The following is a 22759-nucleotide window of genomic DNA, read 5'->3' as shown; positions in this document are numbered from 1 at the left end:
GGATGGCCGGAACGGCCACTACTGAACAAGTGATATCAACCAAACTCACCAGTCATGCATAACTCCAAATTCACCAGACACACATTACTAGGTGAGCCTGATGTAATAAGCTCCAAAGGTTGCCCCGAAACCACGTTCAGGTACCCTTTCCGGGCAAAAACGTGTATTGCGGAAAAGGGCCGTAACGGCAACTTCCCAGTGGGTGAGTCAACCAAACTCACCAGACACACATTACTAGGTGAGCCTGACATAATAAGCTCCAAAAGTTGCCCCGAAACCATGTTCAGATACCCGTTCCGGGCAAAACCGCATATTGCGCAAAACAGGCCGTAACGGCAGCTTCCCAATGTGGAAAGTCAACCAAACTCACCAGATGCACATGACAGGGTGGGACAAATATAGAAAGCTCCAAAAGTTGCCCCGAAACCACGTTCAGGAACCCGTTCCGGGCAAAAACATATATTGCGCAAAAGGGCCGTAACGGCAACTTCCCAATGAGGTGAGTCAACCAAACTCACCAGACACACATTACTAGGTGAGCCTGATGTAATAAGCTCCAAAAGTTGCCCCGAAACCACGTATCAGATACCCGTTCCGGGCAAAAACACTGCAATTTTTGGAGCTTTTTGCCCGGAACGGGTATCTGAACGTGGTTTCGGGGCAACTTTTGGAGCTTTCTATATTTGTCCCACCTAGTTATGTGCATCTGGTGAGTTTGGTTGACTTTCCTCATTGGGAAGCTGCTGTTACGGCCCATTTTGCGCAACACAGACTTTTGCCCGGAACGGGTATCTGAACGTGGTTTTGGGGCAACTTTTAGAGCTTTCTATATTTTTCCAACCTTGTCATGTGCATCTGGTGAGTTTGGTTCACTTATGTCATTGGGAAGCTGCTGTTACGGCCCATTTTGCGCAATACGCGTTTTTGCCCGGAACGGGTATCTGAACGTGGTTTCGGGGCAACTTTTGGAGCTTTCTATATTTGTCCCACCTAGTTATGTGCATTTGGTGAGTTTGGTTCACTTATGTCATTGGAAAGCTGCTGTTACGGCCCATTTTGCGCAATACGTGTTTTTGCCCGGAACGGGTATCTGAACGTGGTTTCAGGGCAACTTTTGGAGCTTTCTATATTTGTCCCACCTAGTTATGTGCATCTGGTGAGTTTGGTTCACTTATCTCATTGGGAAGCTGCTGTTACGGCCCATTTTGCGCAATACGCGTTTTTGCCCGGAACGGGTATCTGAACGTAGTTTCGGGGCAACTTTTGGAGCTTTCTATATTTGTTCCACCTAGTTATGTGCATCTGATGAGTTTGGTTGACTTACCTAATTGGGCGCTTATTACATCAGGCTCACCTAGTAATGTGTGTCTGGTGAGTTTGATTAACATACTTCACTTGAAAGCTGCTGTCCCTGTCCGTTTTGTGCAATATGCGCTGTGCACGGAACGGTTATCGGAACGCAGTTTCTTTGCACCTTTTGTGGCTTATTGCATCCCTGCCATTTAGTTATGCATGTCTGGTGAGTTTGGTTGATATCGCTCGTTCCCTAGTGGCCATTCCGGCCATCCCATTCTGTTCCGGACATCGTTTTGGGAGTTCTGGGGTTAATAGTGATATAATATTGGTATGGTTTTAGTCCTAAAATATTGTTCTCAAGTGTTGCTAACACATGCCACTGTTTTTGGTATGGTTTTTTTAATATAATGGGGCTGTTCCGGCCTGTTCCGTTCCGTTCCGGCTTTTACACCATCCCCAATTCATATAAAGATTGAAGTAAGCAGGTCCCGCTTTGAAAACGTGACACCACCTGTGCTGAAAACAAGAAAACAAACTATATAGCATTGAGCAAGCAGGGACTATTGTGAAGGTGTGCATATGTGTACGCAATGAGCTCCTTAAACCTTTAAAGAATCATCGGCAGTAGCTAGACTACTATGATGATGATTTATTAACATTTATATACCGCCTTATCTGCTAAAACACCATCAAGGCGATAGACAACAATGTAAAATAATAAAATCTCATCCTGCCAGTTACTGCGATTTTGTGCCCCTGTGCCTGCAGAGAATTCTAGCCTAGATATACACTGCTGCTTTATAGAGGTATTGAAGTGCATTGATAACTGCACAATCCACATTCCATATACCGCTTTCATAGAGCTCCATCACACCAAATTTTGTCTCCCGGGTTGTCCCCGTACTATGGACAGCGCATCAAGCGCTGATCACTTTCACGTGTGTGCGTTGTTGCACGATTTTAGCACATGCATCGTTTCACCTGTGCTGGCTTGCATCCCTACCATACTCCCCTGTCTCCTCCCTTCTTCTTCCCCTTGCAGTTCATTGGTTGTTCTGGCTGAAAGGGACTTTGAGATGGACCTGGGTCGTGGGTTCCTTCCCTTCTCTAATTCTTATTTTCCCATGTTTTTTATTTATTTATTTATTGTTATTATTTCTGGAAAATGCAATTGAATGCAATTCTGGTAGGCTGAAATGGTGTAATGATGCACTTAAAGGATTAAGGATTAGGGAAAGTGGACTATTGCATGTCCACTAACTGGTCTACCTATCCTTGTTTCAATAAAAAACTTGGGAAAGTGTGGTTTTGCTACTAACTTTTATTTCTGCATAGTCATACTACTGACTAACGACATCTACGTTATTATCCTGGATTTATCCTACAATCTGTTCTATTCGCCCTTTTGTTTTAAAAGTGATCAGGATTTCTCCTGTATTTTTCCCTATGCAATCCTAAACACACATATGGAAATAAGGACCGGGCCCATTAAACACAGTGGGACATTCTTCTGAATAAATACACATAGGATTGCGTTGTAACACTGTAAAGCGTAAATCCTAAATAAAGTGCAATCCTAGCCATGCCTACTCAGAAGTCAGCTCACTCAGTTCAATAGGATTTACTCCCGAGATCGCTGTTCACGTTTTCTATATGCTAGGATCCTGGCTAGCTGGGACTTCAATTTTGAACGGAAGTCTGAGCTGTATGTCTGACTTTTTCTATCTCTATGGCTGAGAGCAAGCGAAGTGGGGAAAGTAAGGAAACAGAATGGTGCTTTGGGTTTATCTAGCAAAAAAAAAAAAAGGATCATGCGCCAATGAAAGATGCAACTCCGCCCATAGGGGGATTATAGCCTTTCGCCATTGGATGTATTCGAAATGTGCGTAAAACAGCCAGCCAATCGCTGCCAACGGGGTGGGAGGCGTAGAAGAAGACGCGAGGCTCATTGGGGGCATGAGGACGCCGTTCCTTATCAGGAAGGGGCGGCTGGAGGAGGATTGCGTGTTTCACGGTCACGTGACTCTGTGGGCGGGGCCGGTGCTGCCTGTGGTCGCTTTAGCGAGCGGCCTCTGTGGTGAGCGTTGCAAAGCGGAGGAGGTAGGGAGAAGATAAAGTGAAGTTCTCCAGTGGGTGCGACAAAGAAATCGGATTGTTACCAAAGTGGCAACGAGGAGTGGGGTGGCAGGGGGAGCAGGAGGCCGGAAAGGGATATATTGGGGGTGAGGCTGAAAGAGTTTTGGATTGGGTTGGTGTGTTGCTGCTCTGCCCTAGTTACCTCTTGTGAATCGAATTTGACCCAGAATGGTACGTCATGTCCGAAAGCAGCACGCAAATTGTCCCCACTTTGTATTTCCACATTGTGAGTGAATTTACAGTAATCGGATTAGTCTATTGCAGAAAAAGCAAAGCGTAGAGTCTTGTGGCATCTTCAGGACTAAGCTAAAGGTGCATTCCTACGCGTGTTTAGAGTAGGACTTTTTTCTGACTAAACACGCATAGGTGATACATTTATTCTGGTATAATTTAAGTGTTTTAATCATACATGGCTGGCCCTATTTACAACTGATTAAATATTTTTATTCTGCTCTGTAGTTCAGCTGAGGTTTGTAATGTTCTGAACATAGGGCACATACAATATTACATATGCAGGTAGGAATTTTGCTTCTGTTTTATTAGATTATTGCTCATTGTTTGTATCCTATTCTGGGTTCAAATTCTTCTTTTGTCAAGAACACCTGTAATCAATCATTACTTCCTAGTCCCATGTTCTAATTTGTAGACTGGGATTACTGTTGTTTTTATTCACAGATTTGTTAGGAAGTTAGATGAAATTACACAGAAAAAGAAAAGCCGCATATGTTATTTTTAAAGTTTCACATATACTTTGATATATGTACTTTAAAATTTTGGTACACTTGCTAGTTTTTAATTTCTGTGACACAGGTCAGAGGGTGATAGGAAAGAGATTAGCTTTCTGTTCCGTCTTTGCCATGCTTTCAATGTATATATAGTAAAGATGTGTGTCAGGGTGGCCAGTGGGCATGCTGAGAGAGGCTGTGGGTTTGCAGGACCTCAACTATTCTGACCCCCCCTCAAATTGGCTCCTGGTCTATGCTAACCTTGGAGCTGGCCCAGATCAGTTCCCTCCCATTGGTTTCAATGGGATGGAATTTGAAAAATAAAAGCAGCCTGGGGTGGGGGAAGAGGGGAAATGCCATTCCTCCCTCTCTTCTTCAGGCCTACTGGGCTTGTGCCAAGTCAGTAGGGCTCTGGATTCTTCAGAGGCTCTAACATTAGCGCTTGCTCCAGCACCAGATATGATTGCTCTGCTCTCATGTAATCCATCAGATATTTTAGCTTTATGTGCAAACTTTGTAGAAAGTTTTCTGGAACATGATAAGCCTAGTTTTTGTTTGTGAATGAATCCTTTTGCCCCACATGTCCTTCTTTAGTAGCACAGTATTTAAACAACTGTCACATGGTTTTATTTTTATTTATTTTAGATATTCTTCTTCTGGCCTTCTTTAAAAGGCATTTTGTTTGACCTAGTTGATCTGCTTGTTAAATTGTGTCCAGCAAGGTGGGAATTTTGCATCTGTGACCTTAAACTGTGTGTATCTCTTGTACAATGTGTCCCTTTCATGTGCACCACATTGTACTAAATCTGAAACGTAGTGCAGAGATTGGGATTTCTGGATCTCTGCTGGTGGGAGCTGTAAATTCAGTTTTCCCAGAAAAAGTAAAAGGGTTTATGGGGTAGTGGAAATAGAAGAAGGGTCAGAAAGTAAGGTTCTTGACAGAACTTGGATTAATGAAAATGTGAGGCTTCTGTGAATTTCACAGAATTTACAGTAACTTTTCCATAATCAGGTTTCTTTTCTTATCACCTGTCCTCCATCACTTGCCATCTATGCTTCTTTTCAACTTCTACTCTCATCCTTTCCAAAAAGCCCAAATTCCAAAAATGCTGGAATACATATTAAATATGTAAAAAAGAAGAAGTAGTAATTTCTGTGTACAGAAGGCTTGTTTGTACCTAACAATAGTTTCCTTATGTTCTTATGTTTCAGAAGAACACTCCTTCAAAAGAATTAATTTTGATGTAGCATTACATTTTTGCCTTCCAGGTAATTTGGGACTAACTCACATGTCATCAGAAGACGTGACTGTTGCTGTTCGTCTAGTTCGCTCCTTTGAGCACCGTAATTTCAGGCCTGTCGTGTACCATGGTGTTAACTTGAATCAGACTGTAAAAGAATTTGTTGCATTTGTGAAGAATGGTAAGAAGCTATTGTTGTGTTTGGCTAGTGCTGTTCAGTTTCCAAGATCATTTGGCAGGGAAAAAGATTAGGGAGCTGCTATGTGCCAAAGGCATTTGGGATAGAGGGAAGGAGTGGACAAAGCAGGAAGGAAACAAACAACCCAGGGTTTAAGAAAACAACCCGCAGTTTATTCAATCATCGAAGAACATAAGAGCCATGCTGGATCAGATCAGGGGTCCATCTAGTTCAGCATTCTGTTCACACAGTGGCCAACCAGCTGCCCATGGAAAACCCACAAGCAGGATCAGAGTGCAACATGTTCCCCAGCAATTGGCCATATGCCCCAGCAATTGGTGTACTGCCTCTGATACTGGAGGTCTAGCTATCAGTACTAGTAGCCAGTGTGGTGGTGAGAGCCAGTGTGGTGTAGTGGCTAAAGTGTTGGACTGGGAGTTGGGAGGTCCGGGTTCTAGTCCCCACTCAGCCATGGAAACCCACTGGGTGACTTTGGGCCAGTCACACACTCTCGGCCCAGCCCACCTCACAAGGTTGTTGTGAGGATAAAATGGAGAGGAGGATTATGTACGCAGCCTTGGGTTCCTTGAAGGAAAAAAGGCGGGATATAAATACAATTATAAATAAAAATAGTCTTCTCCATGAATTTGTTCTTCCCTTTTTAAACTATCGAATTGATAGCCATCGCTACATCTTGTGGAAGTGAATTCCACAGTTTATCTATGTGTTGTGTGAAGAAATACTTCCTTTTATCTGTTCTGAATCTCCCACCATTCAGCTTCATGGGACAACCCCAGGTTCTAGTACTCTTGAGAGATAATACCCTGGATAGGGTAACAAACCATGGGGTAACTATGAAATAGTGTTATGTGTGTACCAGGTTTATGCCTTAACCTTGTTTACTTGGGAGTAAGTTCCATTTATTTGCATTACTTGGTCTAAAAGCCTATGCAGGCTTAAGTTCCATTTGACTTGGGGAAATTGCTTCTGAATAAACATGCATGGATTGTGATGTTATTCCTAAGGAAAGGTACACATTGTGTCCATCTTGTTAAATATGCTTGAAACCTGTTAATGTTTCCTTTCAACTTTTTTTCCCCATAGATGTGGCATTGAGGACAGGGCTTCCACCCCCTTTTAAAAAATATAGATACGGTATGTCTTTACTCTTCAGTTAAATCAGATTAAGTCTCAACATAGAGGTAATCTGTTTTGAGCAAGTATAAAATAATGAGCAAATGATTATCGAAATAGAGAAATTATGTTATAACTCAATTCAGACAACACATTTCTCAACTGTGGTTGTAGAACTTCACGGTGGAGTTGTTACACCACCATTGAGAAATGTGTTGTCTGGAGGGAAAACTCCACCCCATGGTGGAAGTTTTTTGAAAAACACTCCACCCTGAATATCCATGTTGTACAGAGGAGAGTTCCTGCACAACCATTCTGTGTTGTTTGGAGGGCTCCATGGAGTTTCTTGCTGCATTGAGTGGAGTTTTCCCACTGGGTACAGAGTTTCCTAGCTAGAGCGGCCAAAGGAGGAAGTGCTGCTCTAGGAGAGCCACTGGGACTGGTGGTTTTTTTGCAGCAATGGCTGATGGGATAGCATCAGGAGGACTGGAGGAGGAGAGCGGGTGAAGGAACTGTCAATCAAATGCTGTGTTGAGTTTTACTCTACTCCACAGGAGCCCACATTCACACAATGGTGGAGTTGGAACAGGTTGTGTGGTGAGGACCTCCTAAAAACTCCACCATTGAGTGGAATTTTCACACTGCATAGTGTTGTGTGAACTGAGCCTATGAGTGGATATTAAAAGAGCTGGTCCTGTTAAGCTTTGGTTGGAATAGGGGAAGAGACTTAGAAAGAAAACACTGTTTATGCTGGAAATATATCATGGGGTCATACAGTGCAGCAGGGAGAGATTTATTTAAGTTTGTATCATTACAGTGACCTGGTTCACACTTCATGCTAAGCCACAGTGGGTTGTTATCGTGGGTGGTTGCATCTGGAGTGGTTGTTCTATTGTAGGTGTTTTGTGTGATGTTGTGATGTCTGAACCTGGCAGGGTAATTTTATTGTTGGTCGTTGGGACTGCCTACAGAGCTGCCCGGCAAAAGCAGCAAAACCCTCTGTTGCTCCTCCTCATGATCTTGCTACTGCGACTGGCATTCTCCCATATACCTTCTCAGCGCACCTCTGCCTGATTTTTTTTTTCATAGAAATGTCAAAGAAAGGGCAACAGAGAGTGTCCTAGACATGTTTGCAATTTTTTTCTTGGTCCTGCACAAGTGTGAATGTCCACTGCTAGGAATTTTGTGTAATTTCCCTCTTGGCTTTACTGTTCTGCCTGGAAATTTGCACTATTTTCCACTCCATTTTACAGTCTTCCATGAAATTGCTCTGTTTTTCCCTCAGTTTTACTGTTCTGCCTTGAAATTTGTGCAATTCTCCCCTCAGTTTTACTGTTTTGCCTTGGACTTTGTGTATTTTAGAGATCTGCCTCACTTATTTGCCTTGAAAATTTGAAACTCAGTCCCCACTCTGCCTTCAACGTTGCTTATATTTATCCATTCAGTCCCTGCTCTGCCTTAATTTTTTTGTATTTTTAGTGATCCCACTCATTACTCTGTCATCCATATGTATATCTGACAGCTAGCCAGGGAGACCAGTGAAGGGGAATTACAAGCATGAAGGAGGAGCCAAAAGTGGCTGGTGGCTGTAGGAGAGAAGGAGCTTTAGAGGCAGAAGTTATTACTTCCGTAGAACATGCATCAGCCTCTCTCTCTTCTTTTAAAAAAGGAAAGGTGTTGGTTAACAAGGAAAGCTCTTAAATGGAGAATGAAGTTGACAAAGACATTGGCCCTGTTCAGAAGACACATTAAACCATGGCTTTAACCATGGTGAATAAGGCTTTTTGCCTAGCCTGCCCCACCTAACCAGAGCTGGTGAAGAGATATATGAACATAATTTTTTTGTACGATGACTTTGGCTGAATTAAAAAGGCAATGGGTGCTATGAAGTAGTAGTAATGCTTAAAAAGTCTTGAGTTGTAGAAGATCCAGTGAATATTGTGACATGGTGCTTTTCATGGAAGGCTGGGTGTAGGTTTCGGGAAGGGAAAGGATCAGGCATTTCAGTTCTGTTACAGCTAGAACTTTAGTTCGTTGAGTTATGAAAGAGTTGTACAACTTGGAATTCATTTCAATATTAGCCTGCACATTATTCATGCTAGTGTTAATTGGCAGAGTTGTCTTTTGGGTATTAATTTTTTATCATCTTCCTAAAGCGCCTTTTAAACTTGGCTCACATGTTGAAGTGCTGCTCATGACCCACAATCCTTTGAAATCACAGTTTCTGCATTTCAATACCCAGCAACTAATTGTGAGGTCAGAAGGGGTAGCTGAGTAGGAGCTGGAAGCATGGAATGAGAGGCTTATGCGTGGAAAGAATTTACATAGTAAATAAGAAGTAGGTGAGGATGAAGCTGGAGGTAAACAAGAAAGATCTGAAGTAAGAGTTTGCCAAATGATCTAAATTTTAAATCAAAGCAGAAGATTTAGTAAAGTAAAAGATAAGTTAACTATCAGAGCCCAATTAATATTAGCACATGGCCTTGTGCTTTTTTTTAAAATGCCCAGCTTTATTTATTTTTTAGCAATATTTATATACTGCTTCTCAATTGAAACAAATTCTGCTAACATTTTATTTGCAGTGGGTGTTTATAGCTATGGGTAAAATATGGAATTGTAAAATATTCGGATGTGTTAAAACAGGAACAATATATTAGCTGGGGTGTTTTTTAAAACGTGAAGCTTAATTTGCCAATGTAAAGGAAGTCCGCTGCAATCTGACCTCACTTTGTTTAGTATAAAAGGGGCCAGTATAAACCATGTCCTTAGGGACTATTGACCATAGTAGGAGATACCAGCTTTTAACTTGTGTACACGATTAAACATTGTACCTTACTGTAAGAGTTACATTATACCTGGAGGGTTAACAAGCTGGAATTTATGCTAAGGTTGCTTTCATGTTAATACCTGAATTTGAAAATAACATTGCTCATTTCTTAAACAAGCTGAAGTCATCTTATCTCAGGGGGGGGGGGGAAACCCCAATCCAAATATTCTCAAATTATGTGAGTTGTAAATTTTACTGGAATTGTATGTGGTGATGTGGATTTAACTATGAAAGTGGAGCCTCCTGTTTGTGTGTTCCATAGAATTAAAAAGTAAATCTGCCATTAAAGGATTGGAGTTCATGTTGTAGTCTGAATTTTGCAAACCTAGGTAGGTTTGGGTGATGTTTTTTATATTTGTGTCTTAGAATAATCACAAGGATATTGTTCCATGTTTGTATTCAGAGGATTATGGGTGTAAAATAACCTTCCATGTATTTAAGTATGTAAACTTTTTATTTTAAAGTAGAGAACACAACTGACTTATTTTAGGGCTGTAACAGATTAGTTCTTGAATCTGTAAGAGCTTATATATGCACAATGCTCTTATAATGTATGTGTGATATTTTGCTTCTTGTGTGACTGTTATAAACCCTAAATCATGAAGAAACAATAGATATTTTTATGAGGAGGTGAGAGGAAAGCAGTTGATGAGTCCAGAGTATACATTCAAATTATTTCATTGGGCATAATGTATTCCTCCCTCCTCCTGCAAATTTTAATAAGTTCTTCATTTTATAAGTTCTTGCAATTCTGGGACAGTTTCTTAGAGATGTTTGTACTCTGGCCTGCTCAACAGTGTAGTAGTATGTTGTGGTATGTATTAAGATGGGTCTCTGAACTCCCCATAAAAAAAGAATAACTAAGGGAGCAATCCTATGGACCCCAGACAGTGTCTGAAGGGCTATAAGATGCTTTGGATTCCTGGATCCGAGATTGGAGACAGTGTGCTGACCTCCCCCTTCTCCTCCCTTTGCAGCCAGCAAGGAAAGAACTATGCCAGCTTCCTCCCAGAGGTTGGAAACCAGACCTTGGGAGAGGGGGTAAAGATGGTGTGTCGGTGGGAGGGGAGGGGACTGGAGAGACCAGAATATGAGCTGTTCCAAGCCTCCTTCCCTGCCTGTCTGATTCATCCCAGCTAGATGGGCAAAAAAACCCTGTCTAGCAAAAATGCAGAGTGGGGAAGCGAGGATCACATCTACTGCTGCTCCTGCTCTGTACTTGATGCTGATAAACTTCAGATTTTGAAGGTTTACGAGCATTGAGAACATAAATCATAGGATTATGCCCTAAGGCTGCAATCCTGTGCTTGCTTTCTTGGGATTCATTCATTGGTATTACCTTCCTATTAAACAGTTATAGGATTGTGGTGCTGTTTTCAGAAAAAGTGATTTTGCTTGGGGAGACAATGAATTCCCACACATCACTCCAGAACTGAAATGTGTGTCTACTTTTAGTTGGGGGAAAGAAAACTATGGAGAGAGTCCCCAAGATAACACATGTGCAGGGAGAATGTAAGCATGAGTGAGATCTGGGAGGTAATGTAGAGGTAAATGTCCAAAATTAAATCCTAACTCAAAGTGTACACTCTCTTTCAGACACAATGAAGATTATTCACCAGGCACATGGCTCTAAGGTACATTTTATGATTGCTTACTTCCCCCTAGAATTTCCTAATCCTAGGAGGGCCAGGATCTCTTCTCGATCCTCCCAGAGTGCAGGACACGGAATAACGGGCTCAAGTTAAAGGAAGCCAGATTCCAGCTGGACATCAGGAAAAACTTCCTGACTGTTAGAGCAGTATGACAATGGAATCAGTTAACTAGGGAGGTTGTGGGCTCTCCCACACTAGAGGCCTTCAAGAGGCAGCTGGACAACCATCTGTCAGGGATGCTTTAGGGTGGATTCCTGCATTGAGCAGGGGGTTGGACTCGATGGCCTTGTAGGGCCCTTCCAACTCTGCTATTCTATGATTCTATGAATTTGCTGATATTGGAAAGTGTCTGCCTTCGACTAGGATATAGTGGCCGCCCCTATTTTGACAACCCCATATTTGTCTTCATTTCTCCTATTTCTAGACCAATGAACTTGTTGTGAGTTTAGAAGACGATGGCAAACTCATTTTGGCAGAGGACAGCACCCTGCAAGCAGCTGGAGTAGGTAGGTGGTGCATTTGATTGACTGAAGACTCAGTTCATTGTGCTTGTCATTATCCTGAGAATGGCTGATTATGTTTGGATAGCCAGCTGAAAAGCAAATGCTAGTCCTGATGCTCTGTATGCAACCTGGTAATTATTCAGGAGGGGAGGGATGGTGGTGACTTAATGTACATTCAAATCATTGGGCTTGAGGGCACCACATATCTCTCTTCAGAATGCTAATGGAACCATTTTTTTTTTAAAAAAAGGTGTGCTTAGAATTCTGCTGAGGGTAATTTTAAATGATTGACAGCTTGGTTATTAGTACCATGTCTGCTTAGTCTTTTCGGTAACATTTAAACTGATGTTTTGGTTGGAAATTTAAGCAGTGGAACTAGTAATGAGATGAGTGTCTGTTTAATAATGTGTAGTGCAGTGCTGGAGAGTCACCTGGATCACTTGGGGGGAACACAGGTATAAGAGCATGTGGCTCCTATCCGAACATCATGGCTCACTCTCTGATTGGAAAATGCCACGGGGCATGCCATGCAGCACTAAATGTAGGGAAGCAGTCTTGTGTGGCAAACCAGGTGCCTGCTGGGTGTCACTTTGGCTCCACGCGAGCAGCTGAATGCATACTTGGCAGCAGCTGAGGTTTCAAGAGTCCTCACTATCAAAAGCCAAATTTGTAGCGGCTCCCTGGATGTATAGCATCCTACTTAAAATGTAGCATATGTGAGTCTGGCGGAGACTTTGAATGGAGGATCTTGGGGAGAAAAGGCTAAAAATGGAAAATGCTAATCATGGTGAGGTCTTCCAAACCAGAGTAAGATTTTTTTTAAATGTAAAATTTATTCCTTCTCAACTTGCTGTATTAGTGCAGAATGGAAAACTAGTGTAGGATAGTGGTTAAGAGCGTCAGACTAGGACTGAGCATACCTCTCAGCCAGGCAGCTCATTGGGTGACCATGGGCCATTCAGTGGTCTGATTCGCACGAATGGGAACAAGCACACTGTCTCCAGTGAGCTCCTCATCTATGTTTTCTCAAAACAGTCTTATGATCGGCCTGTTCTTCGGTTGTCAGTGTGACATGCGAAGCCAAAGTGCTGGGTTTTTAAGGGGTAAGCGGTCCAGTGGCTAACCCAAGGTTTCTTGTGCATGGCAAATTGTGGGTTATTTAACAAGCCCAGGGTGTTTTATTCTAACCTACCCCAGAGCGGTCAGGGAGAGAACCATGAACCCCTTGGAGGAAGGGCAGGTTAAAAATGTGATCAACATTTTATTCCATTTATTGGGTTGGATCCAGCTTCTTTTCTACTGATGGGAGCATTACTTGAGTGGTGTTCAGAATGCTCCTCTGATAGAAAGGGGAGGAAGGAGGTGATCGATTTATTTATTTGTTACATTTATATACCGCCCCATAGCCGAAGCTTTCTGTGCGGTTTACAAAAGTTAAATGAATCCCCCAGGCTCTTATGGCTCCTGCCCCCCAGATCTGTTTTGGAGGGTGGGATGACCCTTGCTGGGGGCTGAGTCTCCACCACTGTTCTGGTGGGCGTGTTCCAACATGCTGGGAGAGGGGAGGGGGGGGGGGCGAATTGACAAAGAAAAGCCACTTCCTCCAGCAGGATTCTGTCACTTGATTTGAAGCATCCCGCAGTCAGAAGGGTGCTCTTCTCTCCGAGGAACAGAGATTCTGCATCCAATCCATTGTTTTTATTCTTTTGATTTTTATTTAACCATTTCTTACGTAATGTATTATAGATACGTTTTGCAATTAAAATGTATTGTTTAACATGGAGAGGATGATGATGATTATGTACCCCGCCTTGGGTTCCTTGGAGGAAAAAAGACAGGATACAAATGCAGTAATAAAATAAATAAATAAATGCTGCAGATTGCTATTTAATAAAACAGTAATGAAATAGTATTAATAATATCAATAAATAGAATAATAAATAATAACATTTATATTTCTTACAATATCTTTTTTTAAAAAAAAAAAGAGAAAAAGAGGGAAAATATAGGAAAAGGTATTTAGTAGAGATAAACTGTTAACTGTGCAGAGGACGACTTTAGCTGATGAGATTTTATTATTCTGGCTGCGCTGTTGATAGCTGGTAGTGACATAATTTCATCATCTGTGTATTCCGTGCTATATAAAAATTTTAATGAGTTTGTATCATATATTTTGCAGAGGCCATTGGCTAAAAGCAATACTTTTGACTTGTTAATTAAAATCAACGCTGTATTGGTTTGTGGCCAGTTCAAGTAGAGAGACATTTTCTCTTTTCCTTTCCATTACACTGGAAACTTTTTTGTGGCAGTAGCAGCCTTCTCCTAGAAGTTTGTACAAGCTAACTGCCACATTGCCCAAATATTTTACAGTCATGCAAAGGATTGCCTTCCACAGCAGTGAACACCTGATTGAAAAGAGTCATATAGCAGGTAGTGATTGCATCCTATAGAAGCCTTTCTTTAACATGCAGCCTTGGATTTCTGATTTTTGCTTTTTAAATTTTGTTTCAACTGTTTTGTTCTGTTTTTATTTTCATTTTACCTTGTACACTGCTCCGAAATTTTTCAATGGGGAGCGGTATATAAATATTCTAAATAAATTATAATAATAAATATAACCAACTAGGGGTTACAAAAGAAAATGAGCTTTTGATTTATTTATTTATTACATTTCTATACCGCCCAATAGCTGGAGCTCTCTGGGCGGTTCGCAAAAATTAAAAACATTCAAAGTATAAAACAACAGTATAAAACATAATATAAAATACAATATAAAATCTCAACCAGATAAAAACAGCAGCAGTGCAAAATTACAAATTTAAAACACCAAGTTAATTTTTTTATAGATTGTTAAAATGCTGGGAAGAATAAAAAGGTCTTCACCTGGCGTCTAAAAGCATATAATGTAGGTGCCAAGCGAACCTCCTTAGGTAGCTCATTCCACAGCCGGGGTGCCACAGCAGAGAAGGCCCTCCTCCTGGTAGCCACCTGCCTCACTTCCTTTGGCAGGGGCTCGCAGAGAAGAACTCCTAAAGATGACCTTAGGGTCCAGGCAGGTACATACGGGAGGAGGCGTTCCTTCAGATAGCCTGGCCGCAAGCCGTTTAGGGCTTTAAATGTTAATACCAGCACTTTGAATCGGGCCCGGACCTGGACTGGCAGCCAATGAAGCTGGAAAAGGACTGGCATGATGTGGTCTCGTCGGCCAGTCCCTGTTAGTAACTGTGCTGCCCGTTTTTGTACCAGTTGAAGTTTCCGGACCGTTTTCAAAGGCTGCCCCACGTATAATGCATTGCAGTAGCTAGGCTATCTCTGTCCAGATAAGGGCACAGTTGGTATATCAGCCTAAGCTGATAAAAGGTGCTCTTTGCCACTGTGTTCACCTGTGCCTCAAGTGACAGTTCTGGATCCAAGAGCACCCCCAAACTATGGACCCAATCCTTTAGGGAGAGTGCAACCCCATCCAGTACAGGGCAAACATCACCTCGCCAGACAGATGAACCACCTGCTAACAGTACCTTTCATACTCTAGCTAAGCTCTGCGGTAGTTTAACTAATCAGAACTCAAAGTAAGCAGAACAGAGCACAGTTCCTCTTGTGATACTAGCAAGCCTCTTAGTTAACTGCTTAGATTTCTCAATATTAAATTGCTACAGTATGTATCAGGGCATGCCTGCATATGGTTCATTTGGGGAATTGGCAAGATTGTGAAGTGTTTAAAGCCTCCATACCAGTTTGGAATGCCCCCACCTATTTTCTTGGAGTTCTAGGATTATCATGTGACAAACATGCGCTGCGGTGTGCATGGCTGGCTTTTTTCTCCTGAGGAGATGCAACGGGCAAAAGAATGTCTGCCTCTGCAAGGGGAATCAGGTGCTTCTGGAAGTATTCTACAGCAGCCTGGATGCTGTTCAGCTATTTGGAAATAAAAACAGCGCATTGAACCAGTAGCATAGGCACTTGTCAAGTAGACATATTCCTGTGTAAAGCAGGTTGTGTTATCTTTTTGGCCTGGAGGGCCGCATCAGGTGTCTACTGGGGTGTCAGGGTATGCACGGGTGAAGGCACATGCACATGCATAGTGTGAACTGCTTTAGGCTTTACCACTACTATTAGCCCTGTGCTGCAGCAGTTGTCCTGGCAGCAGATAGAGGTCTCGGGGGCCTGCACACCAGGGTTTGTGTGTGTGTGTGTGCGTCAGTTGTGCACTCCTGCTGTAAAGCAACCAATGGATGGGTCCTTTAAAAAGCTTTCCTCCCTTAGCCTAGGAAAAATGTGGCTTCTGGTGGCAAAGATAGGGGCCAATATCCTGTTCTGCGTGCGTGCATGTCAGTGGAACTCACCCCTAGTGAAATGGGGAGCCAGTGGTTCTTAAAGTAACCAGAAATGAATGGAAACACTCATGTTCAGAATGGAGCAGATTGCTGAGCTCGCAGAAGGGAGCTCCACAGATTTGTCCTGATTCAAAAATGAGTGTTTTGGCTGGTTTCTAGGGTTACGTTAGGAAGTGTTAAATCCAGTTGTACTAGCAGTGGGTCCTGCTGGTGCAACAGAATGAGGTGGAGCACAGCGGTAGTACCGGGTAGGGGTGTGCACGGATCCCCTGCGGATCGGGCTGCTTTGCTCCGCCCCCGCTCCGCCTATGTCTGCTCCGCTCCACTGCGGAGCTCCGGATCTGGATCGGAGCTCCGTTTCCCCCCCCATAGGCTTGCATTGAAAGCTAAAAAAGGATACAGCTTTTTTTCTGTTAAAGTTAGAAACCTCAAGTTTGGCACCATGACACCTCATGGAGGTATACACACGCACGCCAAGTTTCAAGCCAATCCCATCATCCCCTGATTTTTGGGGAATTTTTGAAAATCGGGCACCCCATTCACACCCCTTTCGATAGCTCCGTCAATTTGCACGTTAGAAACCTCAAACTCGGCACCATGATAGCTTATCCAGGGATACGCATGCACGCCAAGACTCAAGGTAATCCCATCATCCCCTGATTTTTGGCGGGGCTCTAACCTTTTAACTCACCCCAAATCAAGTCCTATTTTACAACTATGTCAATTTGCATGTCAGAAACCTCACCTTCGGTCCCATGACAGCTTACCCATGTGTCCACATGGATGCCAAGTTTCAAGCCAATCCCATCATCCCCGGATTTTTGGGGAATTTATGAAAGTCGGACACCCCAGTATCTGCAGACAGCTCAATGGGCCCATTTCAAAGGAAATCCCAACATGCCATGAATTGGGGAGTAGAGATAAACCTAAATATGAATCTTCTTCCACACTTGAAAAATTGATTGGAACTTGAGCACAGGAAGGACTTCTCCCCTGAGTCAAAGCAAGACACACAAAACCCATCCCTGCGAGGTGGGCAGGGGAGGAGGGAGGGAAGACAGGCAGGCAGCAGACATTTCTGGGGGCACAAGGAAGTGAGCCAAGGATAGTTTCAAAGCCAGTAATGCATATAAAATGGAATAAATAAATAAATAAACAAAGGAGGGGTGGAATTAAAAGCTGCAGTGTTGCTGAATAAACAAGAAGAATTTTTTTAAAAAGGCTATATCTGTCTTTTTAGATATAGAGGGGAGTGGACGTGCCCAAGGGGAGTGGGAATCATCTACCAATTTGACTGGTCCTGTCTAGGTACCAGTCTTTAAGAAGCAAACGATCACTTCAACTCATGATAGGCATTCACTCCAGTGATTTACCTTTGGAGGTACTCTTGCCCTCCCTTGGAGCCAATAAATTCAGGAGTGCCATGTCATCTGAAAAGGTCCTATAATTGGAAATATTTGTGAGAATATATTTTTGGCAGCCATCATATGATAAACAAGGCTTAAATGTGTGTCTCCTTTTTTTCCGGTCTCACATGTATGCTGCATGTTAAGTATTGGTATTCTGTTTTCATTGCCCACATTTTTTTTGTAGACTTCCTAGTCAATATTCAGAGTGTTCCCCCCTCCCTTTATGCATAACTCAGGCAGACTTCATTAACTTCTGGTTTAATTTTAAAAAGCAAGCGTGGAACTTAGTGGCTCAACACTTCAAAAGAATTCCACGGCTTCTAATTGTGATGGCTTTCCTTCAGCTACATCTCCGTTCTGAATTGGTAATGTTGCTGACTGATTGTTTTAGAAGAGGAAGTCCTTGACCTGCTGGGTGGAAAGAATTGTGACTGCTCTGAACCTTTGTGGGTCCTTTAGCTCTGCCATATCCCCTGTGAATAATTAGAGGCATTTGAAGGTATTGCTGGAGAAGCCAATTTGTGTCTTTCACTTTGCATATTGTTGAAGCCTCATGAATTAATCATCGGCAGGGCAAAAAATTAGCTTCTTCAGACACACGTTTTGATGGGTCATGAGGGAGAATGTAAAGTGATCTGTAAAATATTCTACTGATCCTCTAAGTATTAAATTATTATGGCTACAGGTTAATTTCAGGGGGAAATGCTTCCCCCCCCCCCTGCTCCTGGCACAACTGAACAGAATGAGGAACTTAAAAATGCAGGCTTTTTTTTTGTTTCCATGTATTCTGAGGAGAACAACTGGCTCTTTAGACTTGTGGAATGCTCTCTAAATGGTTTTGCAGCCCGTGGTTTAAAAAGTGTTATTTAACAAGGGTGTTGATCTCCTCCCAACTTTGCTGTGCGGCTGGGTATATAGGGCTAGACACATTTTTGCAATTTGGATCTGATGTAAAAACAAGTTGATATCTAGCAGTAGCCTTAAACCACACTGTATTCAGCACCATCTGTGATCCTAATTAATGTTAATATCATGTTCTGTGGCTTTAAAATTCATGTTTTCACTAAATATGTTAAATACCTTTCCTTTCAGCAAATGAAACTGAGCTAGCATTTTTCTGCATGGATGATTACCGAAAATATAAAGCAAATCCTGTTGCAACCTGGTGAAGACGTTGAAACTTAGAGGAGATTTTTTTCCCCTTGCACTTTTTTTTGTGAGATTTTAATTCATAAAGGTGTATACTATAAATATTTTGACTAGTTAACCTGATGATACACAATAAAAGCTTATTAAATTGCTTTTTGTATATTATTATCTTCAATTTCTTTTAAATAATTAAACTGTACAATGTGTCAACGCATTATCACTATAAAACATATCTATGACTAGTAAGTACAGATTTAAGTGTGAAATGCTGGCTGTGGACAGAAGTATAATTACATTCTAGCTTGATTCTAAAATTAAAATCTGTATTAATTAAGCTGAGCAGAGAATGAGAGTTTTATGTAGTTCTGTCAGAATGGCTGCTGCTCAGAGTTTTCTGTTCCTCCACAGCCTGTACCTTCCTTGTAGCTTACTCAATATTCCTTTTCAGTTTTAGTAAAATAAAAGAACATGGAGAATCTAGTCACACTGACTCATGCCAAATCTTTCCTACTCCATATTCAGACTCAATTCTCTCATTGGGTTTTATTTTTTAAGGGTTCATCAGGATTTTAAGAGAAACCTTATAATGACAAGATGTGGATGGATAATTGGCAGAAGAAGAATGCTGTGTTTTCTAGCTGTAAATACAGAAAATGATTTACTAAGTGGTCATTTACCATGATGAGAATAGAACCATGTGGGGTGGGGTGGGAGGGGGCAATAATTAGTAGCATCTTTTGTGAGGAGAAGGTTACCGTTCCCCTGTGTCTCTGGGTTTCAGATTGAGTGCAAATATGTGGTAAAATTCTCATCATATGAGGAGATGACTGGTTTCCTCATGTGGTAGTATTTTGCCATTTGGTAAATTGTCATCTTGGTTCATGGCTATAATTAGTTTGTTAATTTAGCATCAGAGAAGTATTTTGGTGTTAAGGATAGCAGTTGGGTACCAGAATACATCTGGAATATTTAGTTATTCCTTTATGATACAGGCCTATATTTCAGCACTTATGCTTCCAGGATTAAACGTCTATAGTTTGTCTGTTTGGTTGTTTGTTATTTAAAGTGGTTTGGATTATTTTAATGACCTGATAGCACTTCTTTCTCTTTGGTATGTATTGCCTATCTTGCATTTGCTCTCTTCGAAAGCTTTTTAATCAGTTATTTTAATCGTCTCACACTGTGCCTGGTGTTTCTACCCTGCCCTGTTGAAGGAAGAATTAATGCTGCTATTGTATGATGAATTGTACAGTGCTATCGCAGGGGGCACTTCATTGACTGAGCTGAACAATGGGGCCTCTTATGTTTCTGGTAATGATGCTTCTGTAGTATGACTTTCTGAAGCAGTGGTTACTGTGTGCTTTGAATAGCTCTCTTTTGATTGGCTGTGGCTGTTTTTGCAATGATACAGAAAGGCACTAATGCTGAAATACTTTGTTTTGGATTTCTTCACTAAGCCTCTCCCCTCCCTCTACAGATCTCCTTACAATGTGTGTGTCTCTGTCTGTCTATCCTTAGAGGAGAGAGAATCAGAATATGCTTGTGTGGGCAGCAATACATATGCTTGGGGGCCAGTAGAGACTTACTGAATAAGATGATTAGCCTTGGGAGGGCTTCTCCCCTGAAAGGCAGCCTAGAAATATTTTTTCAGTAATACTGTTGGTGATGAACATAATAGTAATATGGGAAGTAACTTTTATCATAGGCAGGACACACTATTTCACTGCTCTTTGGCTGTGCCCCCCATGACTGTGGTTTCGAGAATGAATGCTGAAACGAAGTTAATTGACTGTAGGAGGAATGGTCAGGATAGTTGCAAGAAGCATAGTAGTAGCAAGAATAAATGTGCAGCTAGTAGGAAAACAGGCTTACAGTGGGACAAATATTATTGCAAAGAAACTTCTTTCTTCATTGTGCTTGGAAATATTTGGGAGTGCTTGGAAATATTTGGGAGTGCTTGGAAATATTTTGTATTTAATACAGAGAAAAATGATGTGTTTGGAAAGCAACCTGAGTTAAATAGGAATGGTGCACAGAGTCACTCCTGTCTTTAGTAGCCCAGGAACTCTTTAAATACAAGGAACAACTGATTGGTTGTAGATTATGGATGAACTATGTGGTTGGGGAGGAAGGGGGCAAAGGTTTTGAGAGGGGGAAAATCCTTTGTTTCCCTTTCTTCCCTCTATCTCACTCATCAACTTTTTGCAGAATAGATGAAAGGGCAAAGAAACTGTGTCTTTGGATCTACTTATCACCCACACCCCACAATTCCCAGTCTCTCCTGCCACCAGTTGTTCTGAGCTGATGGATTTGTGCTCACACAGTGAACAGATGGGTGTCCTGCTTTAGGGTTCAGTTCTCCCTCCCCACCACTGGTTGCTTTGGAGAGTGGGGACTGCTCAGCCTTCTGTTGCCCCCAAGGAGAATGTTACGGGGAGGGATTTGCAGCTCCCTGTGTTGGCTGAGCTGTACCAACACACTTATATTCTGAAAAAGTTAAAAAGTACCTTATATACGATTTGGGGGCTCAAGCATATTAACACAAATGTACCCTGTTTTATTATTCTATGGTATTAATTCAGTTCCGTGTTTAAAACAGTCAGATTTGGTTTGCTGACATAGTGTACATACACAGCTACTATTCTTTAATGATATTTAAGCTATAGGCCTCTGCACTTGAGAGCAAGTGCCATTTTACAGTCCTCTAGTGCCTTATCTCCAGTTTAGGGGCTCAGCATGTTAACACAAATGTACCCTCTTTTACTGTTATATGGATGGATAAATTTGGTGTTTGTGGCTACTTTGAGTTGGTGCAGGTGTGTCTTAATTGACTGATGTTCCTAAGGGTTCAGAGACACTTCAGAGTTGCTCTGTAAGAGACAAGCCTATGGTTTAGTGAGAGCAGTTCTGGAATTCCCATAAAGCTCCACAATGCCAGACACATACTAGTTACTTCTGAAGAGCAATGCAGTTTCTAAATAGCAATGCAGGGGAGAAGCAATAAGTAAATTTGTCTGCAGCAAAAGCCACAAGGTGTCAGCACAGCCTGTCCTTTTTCTTGCAGGAGCAAGAATGTCTTTGTGAATAACAATCGGTGAATTGGCTTAACCTAAGATAACTCTGCTTAGCGTCCGGTGAAGTGCCAAAGGCTACGGAGACAGATGTTCACTGTACTGAGTTTTTTTAAAAAGCCAGAGTGAACTAGATTTGTCTTGGGTAGCATAACAATACTCATCATATATGCTAGTATAATTGATCTTCTGCATCCTGTGGATATTAAAACTTCATGATGTTAATTTTGTTCTCGGTGATTAAAAAGTGATATTTGCCCTAGTGTACAGACATGTGCTACTATTTTTTTAAAAGACATTTAAGCTATAATCCTCTGCACTTGGGAGCAAGTACCATTTTATTGTTGCTTCAGAGAAAATCTGCATAGGCTGAGGTTCCATGGCTATCCTAAGCAGAAGCAAGTCTGATTGAAATTAGTATGGACTCCTGAAAAAAATCTGGCCAGGACTAGAGTGTAGCTTGTTCATTTATAAATGTTTAAATTACCTTGTAAACAATACTCACCCACAATGGATGAAAATAGATCTAAATGCTACTGTGAATTAAGCACTGGCTAGATCCTTGCTCTCTAAAAGAGAAATCTTGCATAGTGGAAACTAGTGGAATTGCTAAAACTCCAGTGCAAATACCTAGGGAGCATTAAAAGCTTTACCTGCAGAGGTTAAGCTTTGGTGCAGGAATTTAAATGAACTCATTAAAAACCAACTGCCAAATAAGCTCATTCAAATTCTGCATCTTTTAACCAGAAGATTGCGTCTTTGACATGTTGCATTCTTTTGAGGTATGCCTTTTCTTTTCTACTTGCTCACTTATTCATATTAATTTATTTAAGTAGACACTGAACTGACTTTGATTGCCTAGGCAATCCCAGGTCAGTGTGGGAGGATGGGGTGACGGAGGATGCCATCCTCTGCAGAAATAGTAAATGGGTCAACGAGGGTCCTCTCGCAAGAGTGTTCAACCCAGTGAATTCACATCTTTCTTCCTTAGAGATGTCTCACCGCATCTTTGGAAGAAACTCAAATGCCAGGAGGTGGTATGGAGAAAGTCTCCATCTGCCTAAGGGTGTCTTGCCCCTCCCCCCGCCCCCAGTAGGGGATGGG

At 41.8% G+C, this 22759-nt stretch overlaps 1 protein-coding gene across 3 annotated transcripts; it reads left to right on the top strand.

Moving 5' to 3' along the window:
- The first annotated feature begins 3348 nt into the window (after positions 1–3348).
- C2H2orf76 (chromosome 2 C2orf76 homolog) lies at positions 3349–18744 on the top strand. 3 transcript variants are annotated; one of them, XM_063116634.1, is made up of 6 exons: positions 3349–3396; positions 5427–5579; positions 6681–6731; positions 11134–11171; positions 11614–11695; positions 18528–18744. In XM_063116634.1, the coding sequence occupies exons 2-6, from the start codon at positions 5447–5449 to the stop codon at positions 18602–18604; spliced, it is 381 nt and encodes a 126-aa protein (XP_062972704.1). In that variant the 5' UTR covers positions 3349–3396; positions 5427–5446; the 3' UTR covers positions 18605–18744. The 3 variants fall into 3 exon arrangements, with proteins under 3 accessions (XP_062972704.1, XP_062972705.1, XP_062972702.1); XM_063116635.1 differs by lacking the exon at positions 3349–3396 and adding an exon at positions 3405–3425; XM_063116632.1 differs by lacking the exon at positions 3349–3396 and adding an exon at positions 3529–3603.
- Positions 18745–22759: the final 4015 nt, after the last annotated feature.

Source organism: Elgaria multicarinata, chromosome 2, assembly GCF_023053635.1.
Source record: "Elgaria multicarinata webbii isolate HBS135686 ecotype San Diego chromosome 2, rElgMul1.1.pri, whole genome shotgun sequence".
Taxonomy (NCBI): Eukaryota; Metazoa; Chordata; class Lepidosauria; order Squamata; family Anguidae; genus Elgaria; species Elgaria multicarinata.
Note: the sequence above shows the minus strand (reverse complement) of the source record. Positions and strands in the feature narration are given on the sequence as shown.

What these genes read in the sequence shown, in the direction of transcription:
- C2H2orf76 (XM_063116634.1), top strand. Translation starts at nt 5,447, where the DNA reads ATGTCATCAGAAGACGTGACTGTTGCTGTTCGTCTAGTTCGCTCCTTT. An exon ending in TGTTGCATTTGTGAAGAATG is followed by an intron (nt 5,580 to 6,680) that starts GTAAGAAGCTAT and finishes TTTTCCCCATAG; the next exon opens with ATGTGGCATTGAGGACAGGG. An exon ending in CCTGCAAGCAGCTGGAGTAG is followed by an intron (nt 11,696 to 18,527) that starts GTAGGTGGTGCA and finishes CTTTCCTTTCAG; the next exon opens with CAAATGAAACTGAGCTAGCA.